The sequence below is a fragment of the Alligator sinensis genome, unplaced genomic scaffold, assembly GCF_000455745.1.
Source record: "Alligator sinensis unplaced genomic scaffold, ASM45574v1 scaffold93_2, whole genome shotgun sequence".
NCBI classification, from domain to species: Eukaryota; Metazoa; Chordata; order Crocodylia; family Alligatoridae; genus Alligator; species Alligator sinensis.
This window is the reverse complement of record NW_005841854.1, coordinates 1,427,290-1,445,605: the sequence shown is the minus strand read 5'-3', so window position 1 is coordinate 1,445,605 and position 18,316 is coordinate 1,427,290. Positions and strand designations below refer to the sequence as shown.

Genomic DNA, 18,316 nt, shown 5'->3' with positions numbered 1-18,316 from the left:
ACCTGGACCTCTTCAGCCTCCGCAAGAGAAGGTTGAGAGGCAAACTTGTGGCTGCCTATAAATTCATCATGGAGGTGCAGAAGGGAATCCGTGAGGCTCTACTCACCAAGGCACCCCTGGGGGTCACAAGAAATAATGGCCATAAGCTAGCAGAGAGCAGATTTAGACTGGACATTAGGAGGAACTTCACAGCTAGAGTGGCCAAAATCTGAAATGGGCTCCCAAGGGAGGTGGTGCTCTCTCCTACCCTGGGGGTCTTTAAGAGGAGTTTAGATGGGCATCTGGCTGGGGTCATCTGAACCCAGCACTCTGCCTGGCCAGCAGCTACAGTATGGCTCTGGCCAATCGGATTCATTTTGGGCAGTGCAGGTTGCCACCATGTGTGCCATCCCACTTCTTTTTTTCCCCCCACCTAGGATCTCCCAATGTCAAAACCCCACCCCCCACACTGCAAATTAGCAGCACAGGGAATGCCTGCCTGTGTAGTGGGTAGTACCATAGATGGGTCTGTGACGCTGCATGCTGCACGTCCGCGTTCATCTGGACGCACCCTTGGAGTCTTAATTGTGGAATTGCAAAATTTTTTCTTTAATTCTAGACCCTGTATAATAATTCACTTAATCTAGCTAGAAGTTCACTCACAGGGCACATCCAGTTGAGTGCAGACATTTATTTCCCTGGGGACAAGTAGTTACTTGTCCCTGGGGAATAACCTTGCCATGCATGCTCTGGTGCGCAGATTACCTCAGGTGGGGGTAGGGGAGGATGGGGCCAGCAACTGTGCTGTCCCCAACAGCTTTACCTCAGTTCCTGGGGGGTCTCAGGGAGCTGCAGCCATGGCAGGAAGGCTGGCTGGCAGCTGGAGTGTGGCTCTGGCTGGCCAGACTTAGCAGGCTATGAATTTGGACAGTGCATGTTGCCGTCACATGCACTGCCCCACTTTTTTTGACTCCAGGATCTCCTCAATTGTTTTTCCCTCATTAAAAAAGGAACCATTTCACTGAAACATTTTTTGCAAAAGGCAGTATAACCAAACAAACCCATACAAACAAACTTGGAAGGATTTCAGGAATGCTGAAACATTAAAAAAAAAAAAAAAAAAAAAAGGTAAAATAGCAGTCTCGTCAAAAGATATTAAAAATGTTTATAATTTAGAAATGGAAAGTGTGAAAAAAGAAAATTAAATCCACATTTTTAGAACATAAGAATTGGCATTTACTGGGTCAGACTATAGGTCCATCTTATACAGTATCCTGTATCACACGGAGAGGGACAGTGAACTGGGTATGACAACAGTTTTTTTCTACTGTTTCTCTCTCACTTCCAGTCTTTAGCATTTAAAGTCCAGAACGCTCAGATTTAAAGGTTGTATCCCCAACTCTCGTGCTCAATAGCTACTGATGCCCCTTTCCTCCAGTAATTTTTCCAATCTGTTTGAATCTGGGTAAGCTATCAGCTTCAACATCTGGGGGCAACATGTTCCACACTTGAATTAATGTGAAAAAGAACTTCCTTTTGTTAGTTTTAACCTTATTACCTACTCGTAATGAGTGGGTAATAAGTTTAAAACTTATTTTATGTTAACTCATTTTATGACCCCTAGTTCTTGTATTGTGAGAGAGATAACAAATAAATCCCTATTTATTTTCTCCTTACCATTTAGTATTTTGTAAACCCTTATCATGTCTCCCCTCAAATGTCTTTCTTTCAAGCTGAATAGGCCTAGCCCAGAGGCAGGCAATTATTTCAGGTGGAGGGCCACTTACCAAGTTTTGGCAAGTTGTCGAGGGCCGCATGGGTAGCCCTGCCCCTTGACAGGTGCCCCACACCCTGGATGCCATCTTGGGACTGGATTTCCCACCCCCTAGCACCCAGCCTTTGCCACCAGAAGTCCCTCCCCTTGCCACTGGAAATACTCCTTTCAGCAAGGGGAAGGACTTCTTGGAACCAGAAAAATACCAAATTATATTCTAAAATTTGAACATCTACAACATTCATTAGTGTTGGTTTAAAAAAAATATTTTTGTCCAGATTTACATGCATTTGTGTAGTGTACACAGAGGTAATCACACAACAGCTTAGATGCACATGCTTACTGCCCAGTAAACTACACTACTCTGCAATAAAGCATCTTGTATAGAGGCACCCACCAGGTCTTGGTGATTTGCTTGTTTGGTTATAAATTTCCTTTACAGCCTCATCTATTGAAACCTCAATGTCAAATTGTGCTGATCTGGTTGACCTAATACATGATTTTTAGAAGCTTCTTTTGCAGGAATTTTCCTTTTGTTTTGGTCTGACAATAACAGCAGCTTTGAAATCATGAGGTTTTTTTCCTGAAATCAGGTACCTAGTCCCCACAAAGGTTTACAGCTCTTGCTTCTTTATGTCTCTGCTTAGTGCTTTTTTTTGTTTAGTTTTGTTTGTTTCCTTCTTTAGAAAGTAAGTCCCCTTTGTATGTGAAACATCCACAGCCACCCAGGAAGTGAAGAATTGTAGGACTGTGTATATATCCTTTGTTGGTACACTCCTGGTCAAGTTACAATCTGTAAATCTTAAAAGAATACCTTCACAGTTATTTGATAAAACTGGTTTGTCTGTTCCTTCCATGTTCTGTGTAACAAAAATCTATTGATACCATATAAAAAATGAGTATTGTCAAATCTGTGTTATTGTGAGTGTTAAGGAATCTTTTATAAAATTCTACCCAATCTCACCATTTAAAAAAATAAAATAAAACAATGCATAGGCAACTTAAGGAAGATGATTCAGTTTAATATAGCAGTATAGCCAGAAACCCACATTGTCAGACTTTATCTAACAGTTACCAGAAGTCAATTAAATTTATGGCTAAAATAAACACCCCTGCTCCCTCACCACCACCCTGACTATATAGGGGAGACAATATTGTTAGTGTCGGGTTTTACCGGATCTATGCAACTTTATTTCTGTACGAGATATTTCATAGATAGTTCCAATTAAGTGACAGTGATCATTTGCACTTCATTCCAATACCCTCAAAGCAACCTTGAACTGTGTTCAATATAATCATAGGAAGCAAAATATAAATAAATGTGAAATAAGCATTTCCACACTTATGACATTATTTTAGTAATGTCTTTTTTTAAAATTCCGTTTTAAAATAATTCCCCTTCAGCCCCAAAGCAAGTGTCAAATAAATTATGGGTCAATTTTTGTCATCTCTGAACATTTTGCTTAAGTGTTCAACTAGAGCTACAAGCTCAGGGTTCCCTCCAAGTAATTCAATTTGTCTATATGCTTCAGCTTCAAGCTCTTTCAGAGTTTGCCGTGTGTACTCAAAGGAACCCACAGTCTCAAGGTATTGTACACAATAGGTTTTAACGTCTACATTTTCTGTCCTTTGACGCAAAATATTCTGCACCTGAGTGCTTTCAGGCCTGGACCAAATAGCATGAATAGTTGGAAATGAGAACTTGCCCTCAGTTAAGTCTTCACAAAAACTCTTGTTTTCACTATATTCTTTTGACCGTAAATTAGCATAGTCATCTCTTATTTGGAAGAGGAGGCCAAGAGTATTCAGGAGTGGTTTTAAGTCTTTGTTATACTTGGAGAACAACTGCATAAGGCCCACAGCTAGTCCAAAAAGACCACCTGTCTTTTGTAGTACCATGGCTTTATACTCTTCCTCTGTGGGACAGGTATAATTATCTCTCCAATAAATATCCAAGCCTTGGCCCTGATGAAGTTCCAGTAACTGACGGGTAAATACTTTTACTGCATCTGGGTGATCAAGTGTTAAAACCTTCTCTAGGCCAAGGAAATATACATAATTAGCACAATTTATTACAGCTGGAACTCCATAGATGCTGTGGGCCACTGGAAAGCCTCGCCGTAGCTTTGAGTTATCTTCAATATCATCTATAAGCAGGCTGGCATTGTGCAACATCTCTGTCACTTCAATGATAACCTAATACAAAAAGAGAAACAAAATAATTAATTCTTGTGATGGAAAATGGGTTTTAAATTTGCAGAATATCCTGTGCATCTCCAACATGCATCTCTGGCAGTATACTTAATATTTTTTAAAGTTTAGAGGGAACCCAGTGCAGACTTAAAAACAAACAAACAAATACCTTTTGTTGTATATAACACAGTCCAAGACCAACCGTTGATGGTTGAATATTGTAAAATGCCAAATTCTACTGGGATTGTCATATGGATACTAAAGTCTCTATTCTAGTCCTGAATAGTCACATAACAGACCTGACACAACATTATAAGTCAGAGCGATGGCACAGAGTGGGGAAGGGAAGTAGATTTCAAGGCAAAAAAACCCAACCAAACAAACAAAAAACCAGCAAAAACCCCAAAACGAACCCCCCCCCCCCCCCCAAAAAAAAACCCCAACCAAACAAACAACCCCAAACAAACATGTTTTGGGAGTACTGAAAGTCTCTGGTCCAAGTTGATTCTCTTTGATATCATAGACATTAGGGCTGGAAAGGACCTGGACTCAATGATCTTGCAAGGTCCCTTCCAGCCCTAATATCTATGATATCTATGACAGGGAGACAAATCAGCCAACGGTTCAGTCAGTTTTACTCTAATGTGTACACCAAGAATCTGAACGTTACTAGTGAGGAAATGGATAGTTTTTTGGACTTTGTACCCATACAACAAATTTCAGAGTTGGAGAAGAAAATTTTAGAGGCTCCTTTGCCGTTAGCTGAAATAACTTTGGCCTTAAAGGGCATGAACGATAATAAAACTCCAAGCAGGGCTGGATTTCTATGGCATTTTATATGCATATTCCCAAGAGAGGCGTATAACTGATACTTTGTTATGGTTGGATATACTTTTTAGTCTATACACAAGTAACTTTCCTGTACATTCCCCTAATTCCCAGTGATCTTGGTATAATCTTTATAAACTGCACCTAAATCTGTGACAGCTACAACTCGTGTGGTAATCTGCACTTCTCTTGCCTTAGTTCTTAACAGCTCCATTTTCTAACATGAGAGCGATTCTTCAAAAAGGTGTTTACGTTAATGGCTAAAAGCTGATAAGATAGTTATCCACAATTTTCTCACTTCCCCCTACCCTCTCTATTATTAACACCCACTATTTGGAGCTAGTTTTAACTGCCATCTCTGAATGTAAAAGCTACTGAAGTAATAGTTGAGGGTAAAAACATAAAACGGGTAAGATTAGGCAATATGAATCTATGACAGGTTAAAATTAGTTCAAAGGCCTCTACAAAAATCAGTTCTTGGAATTTCCAATGTTGTTCTTAAGACAGACATACATGGCAAGGTTATCATCCCCCTTCCCTCCAACTTTTCTGTTCATCTTTAAAACTGTGAGCTCTTTATAGCAAGGACCATTCTTTTTGGAGCATCTGGGAAGTTCTTAGCACATCACAGAATTAATGAACAACTTCTTATCCAAAGATCTCTAGCCACCAATATATTTTTGCCATCTGACAGTTTTGTAAAGTGGATTGTTACTTTACTAGCAGGTAAACTGAAATATTTACCATGTTATTAACATTTCTAAGGTCTGCACTGCATCTTACCCATTTGTCAAATACTAAACCACACTGCTTAAGTAATAAAATCACAGGTTAGCCAACCCTGCTGTAGACAATATCTATCCAAGAAACAGGTACATTCTGTGTAAGATTTCTTAGATTCTTCTTTTGAACTGCAAATAAAGGGCATGAAGTGTTGTGGTTAAACAATGTCCAAGCAAAACTGTTTGTACAAACTGAAATATTCATTTGCTTCACTATAAATACATTAGATGTCTGGTCGAGGAAAAAAAAAAAAAAAAAAAAACACAACAAAAAACCCACCAAGTACAGTTCTATCACTGGCTTTTTTATCACCTGCTTTTGGACTATATTCTTTAGTTTTCCCATCAGAGATCTTCCCCTCCCCCCCACTTCTTAATTCTCTTGTTGGTATACAACAAACTTTGATAACTTTAGTCATATAGACAACTTAGTAATTTATACAAAACAATTTTGACTCAAGTAACTCTTGGTCAAGAATACTGCAAGATAGTGTCTTGCCCACAGCAGATCTATACAACTGGACTCAAATTAATTAAAAAAAAAAAAAATCTACAACAGCTACTTTTCCAATAAGCAGAGAGCCATCAGTTTTCAATAAACAGACATAAAGGCACATTTGGAATGCTGTATTACACACAAAAACAGAAAATGTATGCAATTTTTGCATTTGAAAATAAATATAATTTTTTTTATGTCATTAACTATGAAGTTATGCCAGGTAACTGGACCTTCATGCTAGGTTTTAAAAAACACATTAAAGAGGAAGTGTTCTGGCTTCTTCCCAAGTGGTTCTTCTGAAAAGCTGCAAGGACTTAATTGTTGAACTAGCACCTGGGAGTCCCCATCATAAAGAAGGACCAAGCATCAGCAAAGAAGGTCCCTGCCCAATTTTAGTGTTGTTTATTGAACATCAATTCTGCTTTACATTAGATAAGACCTGCACAGGAAAAAAAGAGTTTGCATTTCATACAAGTGTTAAATTCAAACTGTGCGCATGACAATAACAGAACTTTTTAACATTGTTAAACACTAAAGCCAGTTACAGAGTAATAGTATTTTGACCCCAAAAGATGCTGTGCAAAAAGTAATTTTGTTCCAAAAGTACTAACATTACACAGGGTTCGAATTATACTTTGACTGGGGGGGGGGGGGGGGGGTGGGGTAAAAAAAAAAAAAAAAAGAGGGGCGACAAAAAAAAAAAAGATTGGGCGACCTATCACAATGCCCTAATAAAATCAAAGTTGTGTCCCCCCCACCCTGTTATGATTTTCAAGTCTTATAGGGGGGCTTAGCACCCCTGAACTCCCCCATAATTTAAACCCCGACATTACGTAAACATCTTGAAATGACATCACTGGTCATCTTTAGTTACAAAGACTCTCTTAATGTGCTATTGGAAATCCAGCAAAAACATTTTATGCTTGTAAGGCGTCATGAACTTCTTGCATTCCCTGCACAATCCTATTGTTCTGCATTTTAACTGTCAACTTATTTTCCTTTTGCCTTTTCAGTTTCACTCATCTGCTATATAAGCTTCAGACAGTTCAACCAAAAGCCTGATTAAGATTGTCAAGAAGTCATTAATGATCGACATAACCATTTAATTCAGTGAGATATTTTAAAAATCTGGGTCATCTCCCTTGATTAGCGAAACGAAATGTTATTCAAACGGACTACAAACTAGTTCAAAACAAAGTAAAGAAGCAGAGAAAAAGGCAAAAAGGTACGTGGCCAGGGAGATACGGTTCAGGGTCAGAGAAACCAATTTAGACAGTATGAGTGGTAGAGGAGGCACTTTTGTGAGTTTGTGAACCATAGGGCATAAAGCAGGGGTATCAGACATATAGCCCATGGTCTGGAACTGACCTGTGCATCTTGGACAGACCCTGCATGCCAGACCCAGTGTCATGGGGTGGGGGGTGGAGAAAGTTGGTCCAGACCACTGCCTGTAGCATCCACACCAGACTGGATCTGAGTGATGTCTCCAGGCCAGTCTGGATTGGGGCACCACATACCCTATGCCACAAGCACAAGCCTCACTCTGGGGCTTACTCTGCATGTGACACAGAGGGTTGACATGGGGTGCAAGCTGCACATAGCATCTTGCTGGCCTGGCCCTGCATGCTGGCTCCAGCATGAATGGATGGCCTGAGATCTGATCCTTGGAGTCAATGTGCAGGGCCAAGCCAGCAGGATGCTACATGCTGCCCACACTCCAGATCTTCTATGCTGCATACAACGCCCATGGTAGAAGATCCAGCCTGCACACCACTGGGCTGGACTGGGTGCATGTGCTGCATGCTACAGCACAGGGGGCCCACATGGGACGAGATTGACACCCCTGATACAGAGGAAGTGGTTTACAGTGCAAGCTAGAACAACACCACAGAGGTTTTTGTGTCTGGTTTTGATTTAAATGGAACAGATTTCAACTGGATCTTGACAAAAACCATGTAGCCAGGAAAACCAGACAGATTTGGTAGATGTAATATTTTCATACCTCAGAAACAAAAAGATAATTTTTTCAAAGTCTGGAGTCAGACACCTAGTGTCTGGGGAAACCCCTAAAGAAAAGATATGGCAGTGGTTTGTAAAGAGGGTAGAAGAAATCACACTCACAGATTAATTTAGTACACAAGCAGTAGTGACAAAGTCACTGTAAGATGACTTTGAGACATGAGATGCAAGTGAAGAAGGCATCACTAAACAAGCATGATGCTTTAGCCACGTACAGAAAATGAAAGGAAGTGGAATGTTTAATGCTTATTTTTCAAGGAGAAATGACAGCTAGTCAGCTGCCTGGTAAAGGAACCTGAAATGAAGCCAACTTACTTTAGCAGGACATGTAATTTGATTATCATCAGTGACTCAGAAGCAACAGAAGTAGTTAGCCACATTAGTCTGAAGTCCCGCAGAAGTCAGAAGTGTATAGTATGAGCTACAGCACATCATCTGATGAAGTGAGCTTAGGCTGATGAAAGTTCATGCTATACCTCTCTAATTTAGTTAGCCTGTAAGTACATATCTACCCTGGCTTCTGCCTTAACAGTGATAGCCACGTAATGGTAAAATCTCAGAAGATGACAGACTGCAGTGATTGAGAAGTTAGCACCATGGGACATCCTACAGAAAAAAGGAAGAGAAGATATGCACTACAGACAAACCAAAGTAGAATATATGATACACACAGGTTCACACACACCTTTTCCCCACAAGCTCACTTCATCAGCTGATCTATAAGAGGTGCAAATCTAACCTGCATTCTGCTCGACTTCAGACTAACATGGCTAACTACCTCTCTCATCTTACAGAAGCTAGAGAGATGCTCAATAGGAAGACTGGAATGCTGCAGACAACCCTGTCTTCCAAGGTTTTCTGCTATTGTGGGATTTCAACTGAAGTACAGTAGTTGCTCCATAGTGAATTGTAAAACTATCATCTTATTCCATCCAGTATTTTCAAACCTACTTTGACTTCAAAACCCAAAAGTGATTGCCTGAAAATTCTACACATTGCGCCACAGCACTAAATCCCTGAAAAATTTGGGACAAGTTGCCCAGGGAAATGTGGTATACCTGAAACACATTGTTCCGGTTTTCTTAATTGCTGCTGAATCAGAAATCAGATTTGAAACTGAAGTGTACTCACTAAGGAATGCGAGATACATACATGCTATTCATATTATGTAGGTATTAGGGCAACATTTTAGGATATTATCGAAATGAAGTCATGTGCACAGAAGTACATACACAAGTTTGCATGTTGTGCACAAAAATATTGTTTGGAGCTTAATGCATGCTTTTCAAAACAGAGCCCCTACCATAGCTGCTTATGAAGGGTGGACAGAAGCAGCTGACAGGGATTGAAAGAGTTAACAGGGGCCCAGAATGAGCAAACAAGGTGAAGTCAGATGGATAAGTAATGGAGACTAGAAGGAAAGGCTGCCCAGGAAAGAACAGAGCAAAAATGCAGCTTGCATAACTTAACTGAAAGCCTTTTACCGTCTAGGGCAGAGCTTTCCAAACTGTGTGTCGGCGGCAGTGTGTAGGTGTGTCGCGCGAAATGCAGAAAATTTTGCGGAAGGGCACCGCGGAGCTCCCTTACTCACGTCTGCTTCCCTTGGCCCCTCCCCCGGAACTGAATTACTGTGTCGCAAAATGATGCATGTCTAAGAAGTGTGTCACCAACATGAAAAGTTTGGAAAGCTCTGGTCTAGGGTACCTGTGGAACAACCATTAAGCAAGCTGAACATTCAAAAAACAGATGTTCTCAGGCCCAAGACAGCCTCTATAAAATCTGAATGGAAGTTGAGAATTGTTCAACCCTAACACCTTATTCTTTAAAAGCAGTGTTTCCTCAAATTGTAGGGAATGCCCCCTTGGGTGTGCTAGAAAAGAGTTTTGGGGGAGGGAGTGACCACAAGCAAAACAGTATCCAACAAATCCACTGTCCATGACAGTGAAAAAGTGCTGAATAAAGTTTGGTGGCTAAAATGTGCAAGTGGTTGATTTAATGCAGTGGGACATAAACCCCAAAAAAGTTTGGCAAATGCTGCTTTAAAGGATATTGCTACAAGACAGACAGAAAAATGCGCAAATAGTCACTAAGAACTCCATACAGCTGCTGGCTTGCTATTTCTACAAGAAATAAATCAAACAATAACTGGTATTCTAATCCATCCAGCTTGTGATATTTAGACACTTAGCTAGTTTCTCAGACAAAAGGGAGGATCAACATGAATTCACTAAAAGTATGACAGTGAGAGCTTCTTAATTGCAATTTTGAAAAAAAAAACAAACCAAAAAACACACTTTGTCGTAATGTATTTTTTATTTACTTCAAACTATTTTGAGCAAGAACAAACAGATTTTCTCCTTTGTGAACTCCAAATTCAAGACCTCAAATCCTAAAAGAATGTTTTTCAATAACCTTGCTTTTTAGCATCTTTAACTGTGAAATGCAAGAGTCAGAAATACCTTTCAGGCCATCCAAGTGAACACTTTTTGTACTGTTAAATTAAAAAATAAACAAACAAAATACCACCCCAGAAAAATCCAAACAACTTAAAAAAAAATAAATAAAACTAATACCTGTATTTTGTCTTCTGGAACATTCAGCCAGTGATTAAAGGCCTGTGACAGTTTGGTTCTCACTTGCTTACCTACAGTAAAAGATAAATATTGAAGGAATTTTTAAGACTAAAAGTGAATTATTGAAATCCCAATCCTTCACCTATTTTTAAGCATTACTATAAGAGCCAGTTAACAAATCTATCAGTAACATGCTCCTAATTTCCCTGAAATTTTACTTAAAGGACTAGTTAAACAGCACAAATGCTATGGGATACAGGAAAAAGTGCACTTCTCCAATAAAAGCAAGTAGGTAGTACAGAGAGGATCAGACAAGGTGATCAAGGTTATGGAGCAGTGGACACACCAAGAGAGATTAAAAAGACTAGGACTCTTCAGTATGGAAAAAAAGAGAAAGGGGTATAACAGATGTGTATGAAATCATGAAGGTTGTGAACAAATTGAACAGGAAACTGTTATTCACCAAGTCCCAGAAAACTAGAAGCAAGCCACTAAAATTAGCAGGAAACAAGATTTAAAACTAACATGATAAAGTACTTTTTATGTAGCACTTGGTTAATCTGTAGGACTCATTACCGCTGGAGGCTGCAGAGGCAGACAAGTACAGCTAGGTTCAACAAGGGACTAGGCAAATTCCAGACAATAGATCTGTGGCACATTGCCACTGTCTGGTCTTGTAGTTTCTGCCTCAGAATCTTTTCCTTTCCTGCTTCTAGTGGGAACTAAGAATTACCCCTAATTTAGAGAGAAATTGCTATCAAACATATGGCTAATGGTTTAAATCCAGCCAGCTGGGCTAATGGCAGGCCACCAGAAATTGGGGGGCAAGGCCTGCCACAAAATTCAGGGTACTTGGACTCTGGTAGACATGGTAATTGGCATCAGGAAGTCAAGTGACGGCTGATACAGCCCTGGTTGCTTCGCACATTGCCATGGGCCTGGTTCGTTGCCCCCACTATGCTGGAGCCACTGCTGCTGTATGCCCAGCGCCAGAGCTAAAGCTGCCGCTGTGGCATGGGGCATACAGTGTCTCCAGCAGCTTCAGCTCTGGCAATGGGCATGCAGTGGGGGTTATGCTGAATGCTAGAGCTGCGGCTATGTACAGCAGGGCTGGATCCAGCTTGCAAGGAGCCAGAGGATTCTTGTGGGCCAGATCTGGCCAGAGGTGCAAGACAAGTTTGACACCCCTGCTCTTAACCAACGATGGTGGATGCCAGGGAGAATATGACAGGGGACAGACCACTTCAGCTATACCTCGTTCAACTCTCCCCCTCTAAAGCAGGGGTGGGCAAAATGCGGCCAGGGGGCTGGAGGCGGCTTGCCCAGCCATTCTATCTGGCCCGCGGGGCCCCTAAAAAAAAAAAATTTAGAAAATTAATATTTATATGCCCCTGGATGCCTATCATGGGTGGCCCTCGATGGCTTGCCAAAACTCAATAAGTGGCCCTCCGCCCAAAATAATTGCCTGCCCCTGCTCTAAAGCATCCATTCCTGCCACTGTTGGAGAGAGGATACTAGGCTAGATGGACCACTGGTCTGACCCTGTATGGTACTACTTATGTTTTTATCTTGTTCATTTATCAGTGACTTCCACACCAAACATCTCACTATGATATCTAGAACCAACACTATCCAGTTACAGCATGCTAGATATACAGTTTTGCCAATTGCTTATCACTGTGGATTAGGATCAGAATTTAAGTTAATAGCTTCTAAATCTGTCTGCCAGCCACAGAAAGATGGCTGACAAACTGAAATTCAGCATAAGGACTTCAGGCGTGTCCAGATGAGTGGGAACATTTGTTTCCCTGGGGACAAGTAGTAGCAGCACACCTTGTGCCGCTGCTACTTGTTTCCAGGGAATGCCCATGCCACACGGCAGGTTACCTCAGGTGGGATAGGGGAGGCTGGGGCCAGCGTAGTTGCTTCAAGTAAGAAGCAGGGCGCTGCCTCAGCGCCTTACCTGGGGTCCTGGGGGAGGCACAGCTGAGGCGCTCCTGCAGCAGAGAGCCTGGCTGTCCGGGATTGTGGCTGCGGCCGGCCAGGCTCTGGTTTTGGCTAGTATGTTAGCTGCCCTGGTTTTTTTCGGGGTGGGTTTTTTTTGACCATGGGATCTTCTGGGGTCAAAAAACCATCCTGCACTGCAATGTAATGGGGAATGCCTGCATGTGAGGTATGTGGCACTGCAGATGGGTCTGCAGTGCCACATACTGCATGTCCATGCTTGTCTAGATGCCCCTTTGGGGGTATATAGCAAACTAAAAAAAGTTTCAGTTGGTCTTAAAATGAACAGATGATTAGTAAATAAGATGATCTATAACAGGTGAAAGATCAAACTTCTCTTTTAGATGAACCAAGCCAATCAAGAATTCCAACTATGCGTTTTAGATTAAAGCAAGTCACTGAATATAAATTAGTTTGATGCAAAGGATTATGCATATGTCTACAAGTCAAATGCTTTAAATATCTATTTTAATGAATAAAAGTTTACATGATATGCTAATGATTTGAGGAAAATTTAATTAAATTCCTGGGAACAACATTAAGGAAATCTGTTCATTAGCCACCCACTACAGCAATTTATGGAGAATACAATGACCTTCTGACAGGAACACACTGACATTTTAGATCGTGAATTCCTACTTGCATAAGACAATTTGTCAATCGTGTTTAACTCAAACTTCTGAATATACAATACTCCCTGAAGCTTCTGTGAAAGCAACACTTGATAAGCCCTAAAGTCGAATAACTCACATGATGACTGGTTATCAACTTTTTCTAAGTGTGCTACTTGACAAGTATTAGAATAAAAAGGGACAACTGAAAGATGGTCAGCTTCACCAAGTGACCAGATTTGTTTTAGGTATGACAACCTATTCTTGGACATCCTAGGACTGTTGGGAAGTTTAACTGTTTCCTTTGGTTTTATGAAGTTTATTTTCTGCCACGGTGTAAAAAAACCCCTACATGTAAGAAAGAACCCAAACACAGGGCTCTGGGAGTTTTGGTATGATGGTCAAAGTCCCTTGAATGACCCGACAGGTCAGCCACTAATTTCTTAAAGCCCAAGATACTTAAAAACAGCTGAAGCTCTTTTCCGCCCATAGATGGAAGGGTAGGATGAAGTTTACTATCCCAGCTAACCTGCCAAGCCAGCTCCTGCATACTGTAGAGTGGTAGTGCAGCCAGTACCTGCTCTTCTCCCAGCTTGACTGCTTCAGTTCTCCAATTCCTTAGAGGAGTTGGTTTTCACACTTTTATCAACATACCCTAGTTCACATTGAAGGGGACTATAGTAGGTTGTCACTGAGCTTTTCAATAGGGACCAGACATAGTTCAATAGTTACAAATAATGCCTCCTTTGTTTCAGAAGTTAGATTTAGCAAAATAATTAAAAAGCTATTATTGGGCATATTTATATAGTTTTAGTACAATAAAAAACCCCCACACCTCCTTGTATTTTAAAATTCTAATTTCCATATGAAAGCATCTTGGCTCAAATTGCAAATCTGCTTCCCCCCAAAGAAAAAAAAAAAAAAAAGCAAGCATCATTTACCATTTCTACCATTTTCTTAAGTAATACAAACAAACAATACATTTAAATTTATATAATCACAAACTTTTATAGCTATATAGTGTCCCTATCTAGCTGAAATGCCAACTTAAATGTATAAAGGGTACATTTAATTACATAGAAACAAGTTTTAATGTTTGCAACAAATGAGATTGAACCTCTCTAGGAAAAACTTCAATTAAGGTATGTAAAATGAGATTAAAATATAATAAAGAGAAATCAATATTTTAAATTGTTCTAACCAGGGGAATGACATGGTAGCATCCAAGACAGTGCAACCAACTGGGAACATTAAAAAAACCAAACAAAATGTATCAAATGTGCAAATTAAAATATTGAAGTGATTCTCCACAATAAATAAAGGATTGGCTTGCACTACAGTAGAAAATGCACATTTTCAAATGCTAATGTAACTTTCAAACAGCTGCTAAAGTTATATTAAGGAGATTCCAATTATAGCAAGCCTAATACCTGCAATAGGCAATTAAAAAAAAAAAAAGACCTCCCACAAGCAAGCACAGTGTTTTAAATATGTTTGAGTTTCCTAATGAAAAGTTTTTGAAAAAGCAGCTTTTATTTCCTAGTAGATTTTCTTGAAGCAAATTATACTAAAAGCACCTGCTGAAAAAGCAACACCAAGCCTGCAGTTTAAAGAAATTCAGTATAACCTGCAGCTTGTACAATTACTCAGAAGTGTGGTGGCATTTTGATACTTCTGTGGGAAGGACTACTCAAAAGGGAACATTGCACCCAAGTGGAATTTTTACTGCAGTGCTGCAAGACATGTCATATCACTCAAATAACAGCAACACTGCTTACTGGAACATACAGAACATCTGCTTCCATGTCCAAGAAAGCTACTTCTGGCACGTGTAAGCTTATTTTCTAAAGCACGTGTGATCAGATCGTTCCATGCTAAATAGAAATTGTGGCATCATTGTGCAGTACAAAAAAGGAAAAGAACTTTCTCCCTTCAAAAACCAAAAAAAAAAAAAAATCCCTTTGCCCTTGTGTTCAAGGCAAACAATTAACTAAGTTGATATCATGTAAAAATATCTGGTATTTTAAAATACTTATGGACAATTACTTGAGTTGTTATGAATGGTCTACTAAAACTAGCAAGGATAACGAGTACAGTTGACCGGGCTCCAAACTCAGAGATGTCCCATTAACTATAATGCAGGGATGTCAAACTCATTCAGCCCCACGGGTCAGAAGAGTGTTGCTAGGCTTGTCTGCAGACTGGTTCAGGACTGACTCCTTGTGCCATATGCAATGCCAGGAGGTCCAGGGCACAGGCTGTATGCAGCACCCTGCCAGACCAGCCCTGGAAGCTAGAACAGGCCTCCGGCTGTTCATGTACTGGAGCCAGTGCACAGGGCTGGTCCAGCATGTCCAGGGTGTGGGCTGCATACACTGCTACCTCATGCTGTGTGCAGTGCCAGTACCAGACCATGGTGCAGGACAGATCAGCTGTAGACACTACTGCATACAGCACAGGGGGCCAGCATAGGGCGTGTACTGCATATAATAACCTGCCAGGTTGGCCCTGCATGCTGGTTCTGCTCAATATGGACTGGTCCTGGAGCCAGCATGCAGAGCCAGTCCAGCGAGGGGTGTTGCATGGAGCAATACCCCCTATGACAGCCCCTTGTGTGCATACAGTGTGTGCTGCACTGGGTCCAACCCTGTGCTTCATGCAATGCATGGGGTCAGGGTTGGTGCATGGGGTTGGTTCAAAGACTGATGGGGCTAGATGATACAGCTCAGTGGGCCAGAATTAGCCTGCAGGACATGTCTGCTATAATGCATATTAAGAAAGAAAACTCTTAAAATAGCATAAGCAAAACAATAATAAATGCAAGTAACATCTGTGTGCACAAAGTACCAAATAGTTCATAAACTGGCTTGGCCAGACACTAGGCCAACAGTTCTCTACCTCAACTGCCCCAAGTAAGGCAATATTTATGTAGTATTAAGAGAGAACAGAAAAGGAAATGACAAAGTGGTTCTTTTGGGGAAAAGCCCCAGAATTAACAACTACTTTAAAGAGAACCACTCCCCACACAAAAAAACACCCCCCCACCCTAGAAGTAAGATAATATGAGACAGGATCAGAAAGACTTACAGGAAGAAAGAGGCAAGATCCAGTGATAGGGAAATGAATTTGAACTTTACTAGGCATAGTGCTCCTGATAATGTAAAAGACAGGACTGCTGGAGAGTGTGACTTATAAGACAACAAGCCAGGGACTAGTGACAGAGAATTTATCAAAGCTAATATTTGGAAGTGATCCTGCACTTGAGTACTTATGATAGTTCCAAGATTATTATTATTTTTTTAATTGCTAAAGGGTTTAGCTGCACATCAATAAGAACGTACCAAATTACTCTGCTTCAGCATCTCCTCTGTTGTCCCCCGAGTGGCTGTTTTTAGACAACAAAATTTAAAAAATGAATTTGATTGGGAAGTTGCAGGACCAGAAATCACCCACAGACTGGACTGTATCTTTAAGCATAGTCTAAACCAGGGGTCGGCAACATTTTTGGACACTCACAACTTCGACTTGTAAGATGTTGGTGTGCCAGGGGCGACTGGCAGGTGGGGCTGTGAGGGGCCTGATCCTTGTTGCGGCAGCACAGCCCCAGCCCCTTCCCCATCTGCCCCGAGGTGCGTGTGCCAAGCAAAATGCCTTTGCGTGTCACATTCTGACGCCCATGCTGGTGGTTGCCTACCCGGGTTTAAACTGAGACTATGGCTTCTGATCCTGTTGCCTGGATTAGCTTTTATAAGCCCTATGTTCCCTAATGGGTAAAACTGCTTTGTTTTCTACCCATTTCAACCCTCTCTGTAATGCTCCCTGTTTATTTCCTCCCCCTTCCCTACCCTTTGTATTCTAACCCCTTTCTACTAAGTGGCAATGCTTCCTGTATGCAGCAATGCTTCCTGCAGTCCCTTCACAGCTCCTGATGAAATAAGCCCTCTGCTTATGAAAGCTTACGCTATAAATCTCTGATTTAGTCAGTCTATAAAGGTGCAAAATCGGCAAACCTTGCAATTGGCTAACTTATATTCACCATGACACTGATGCTTATAAAAGATGCGAATTAACTGTTTTGGAGTCCTGTTTGCCCTTAGGTCACTGAACATCCCGGTCACTTATAGGCATGCTGCTCAACTTGCTGGCACTTGACCCTCAAGACTCCGATCTTCAAGACTTTTGGTCAGAAAGTTACACTATGCAAATTTTTTGTTTAGGATGAACCAGATAAATCTTCAATTAACTCCTGAAAGAGTTAAGGAACACTGACTGAAGGTCACTGTGTCTTAATGTCTACACTGCCTGAGGATTCTTCTGATACTACCCATCACAAAATGAAGAAGAGTATGCATTCTCAAAAGTTGGCTAAGGAAAAAAAAAAAAAAAAAAAAAAGAGCTTAGATCAAGAATGAAGAGACATCTCAATGCCTTGCCTCGAACGGCAGTGGAATCAGAAGTGAAATGGCAACTGGACTGTAATGACAGCATACAAGATTTTTCCACACTTAAAAGCTTGAAACACAAAAATTCAACAATCACCATCCCTCCATCCAACTTTCTCTAGAATACTCCAGCACCAGCATCTTTTTAGACACGATGATCAGTATCCAGAATGATAAAATACAGACCACGTTATACAAGAAACCCACAGACCAACATACATATCTGCACAGAACCAACGATCACCCTAAACACACCAAAAAAGCTATGATATACAGCCAAGCCCTCAGATACCACCGCATTTGTACTGAAGAGAACACCCGGGATTGCCACCTCACCAATCTTAAAAAGGCTTTCACCCAGCAAGGACACTCGTCCAGAGGTAGATCGCACATTTGAAAGAGTCACCTGGATACGTGAAGAACTGCTGCAGTACAGAAGAAAAACCCCCACAAATCGCACACCGCTGGTTATGACGTATCGCCCCGCCCTTGAACCTGTACGGAAAATCCTCAAACAATTGCAACCCATACTAGAAAGAGACCCTATTCTTAAAAAGATCTTCCCAGAGCCACCCATCCTAGCCTTCAAACAAGCACCGAACCTCGCCAACC

The 18,316-nt window shown here is 41.0% G+C and overlaps 1 protein-coding gene across 4 annotated transcripts in view; it reads right to left on the bottom strand.

The window, feature by feature from the left end:
- Positions 1 to 2,754: 2,754 nt before the first annotated feature.
- Positions 2,755 to 18,316, bottom strand: part of GGPS1 (geranylgeranyl diphosphate synthase 1) — a 20,463-nt gene continuing 4,901 nt past the window's right edge. Inside the window, exons 1-3 of one of the 4 annotated variants that reach the window (XM_006016347.3) lie at positions 16,604 to 16,642; positions 10,648 to 10,718; positions 2,755 to 3,949 (exon numbers count right to left, since the gene is read on the bottom strand). In XM_006016347.3, coding sequence (XP_006016409.1) covers positions 3,188 to 3,928 — 741 coding nt within the window. In that variant the 5' untranslated portion in view covers positions 3,929 to 3,949; positions 10,648 to 10,718; positions 16,604 to 16,642 and the 3' untranslated portion in view covers positions 2,755 to 3,187. Of the gene's footprint in view, positions 3,950 to 10,647; positions 10,719 to 11,901; positions 11,962 to 16,603; positions 16,643 to 18,316 lie in introns of those variants that run through there. The other 3 variants (XM_025213464.1, XM_006016346.3, XM_014523920.2) reach the window with 3 other exon arrangements.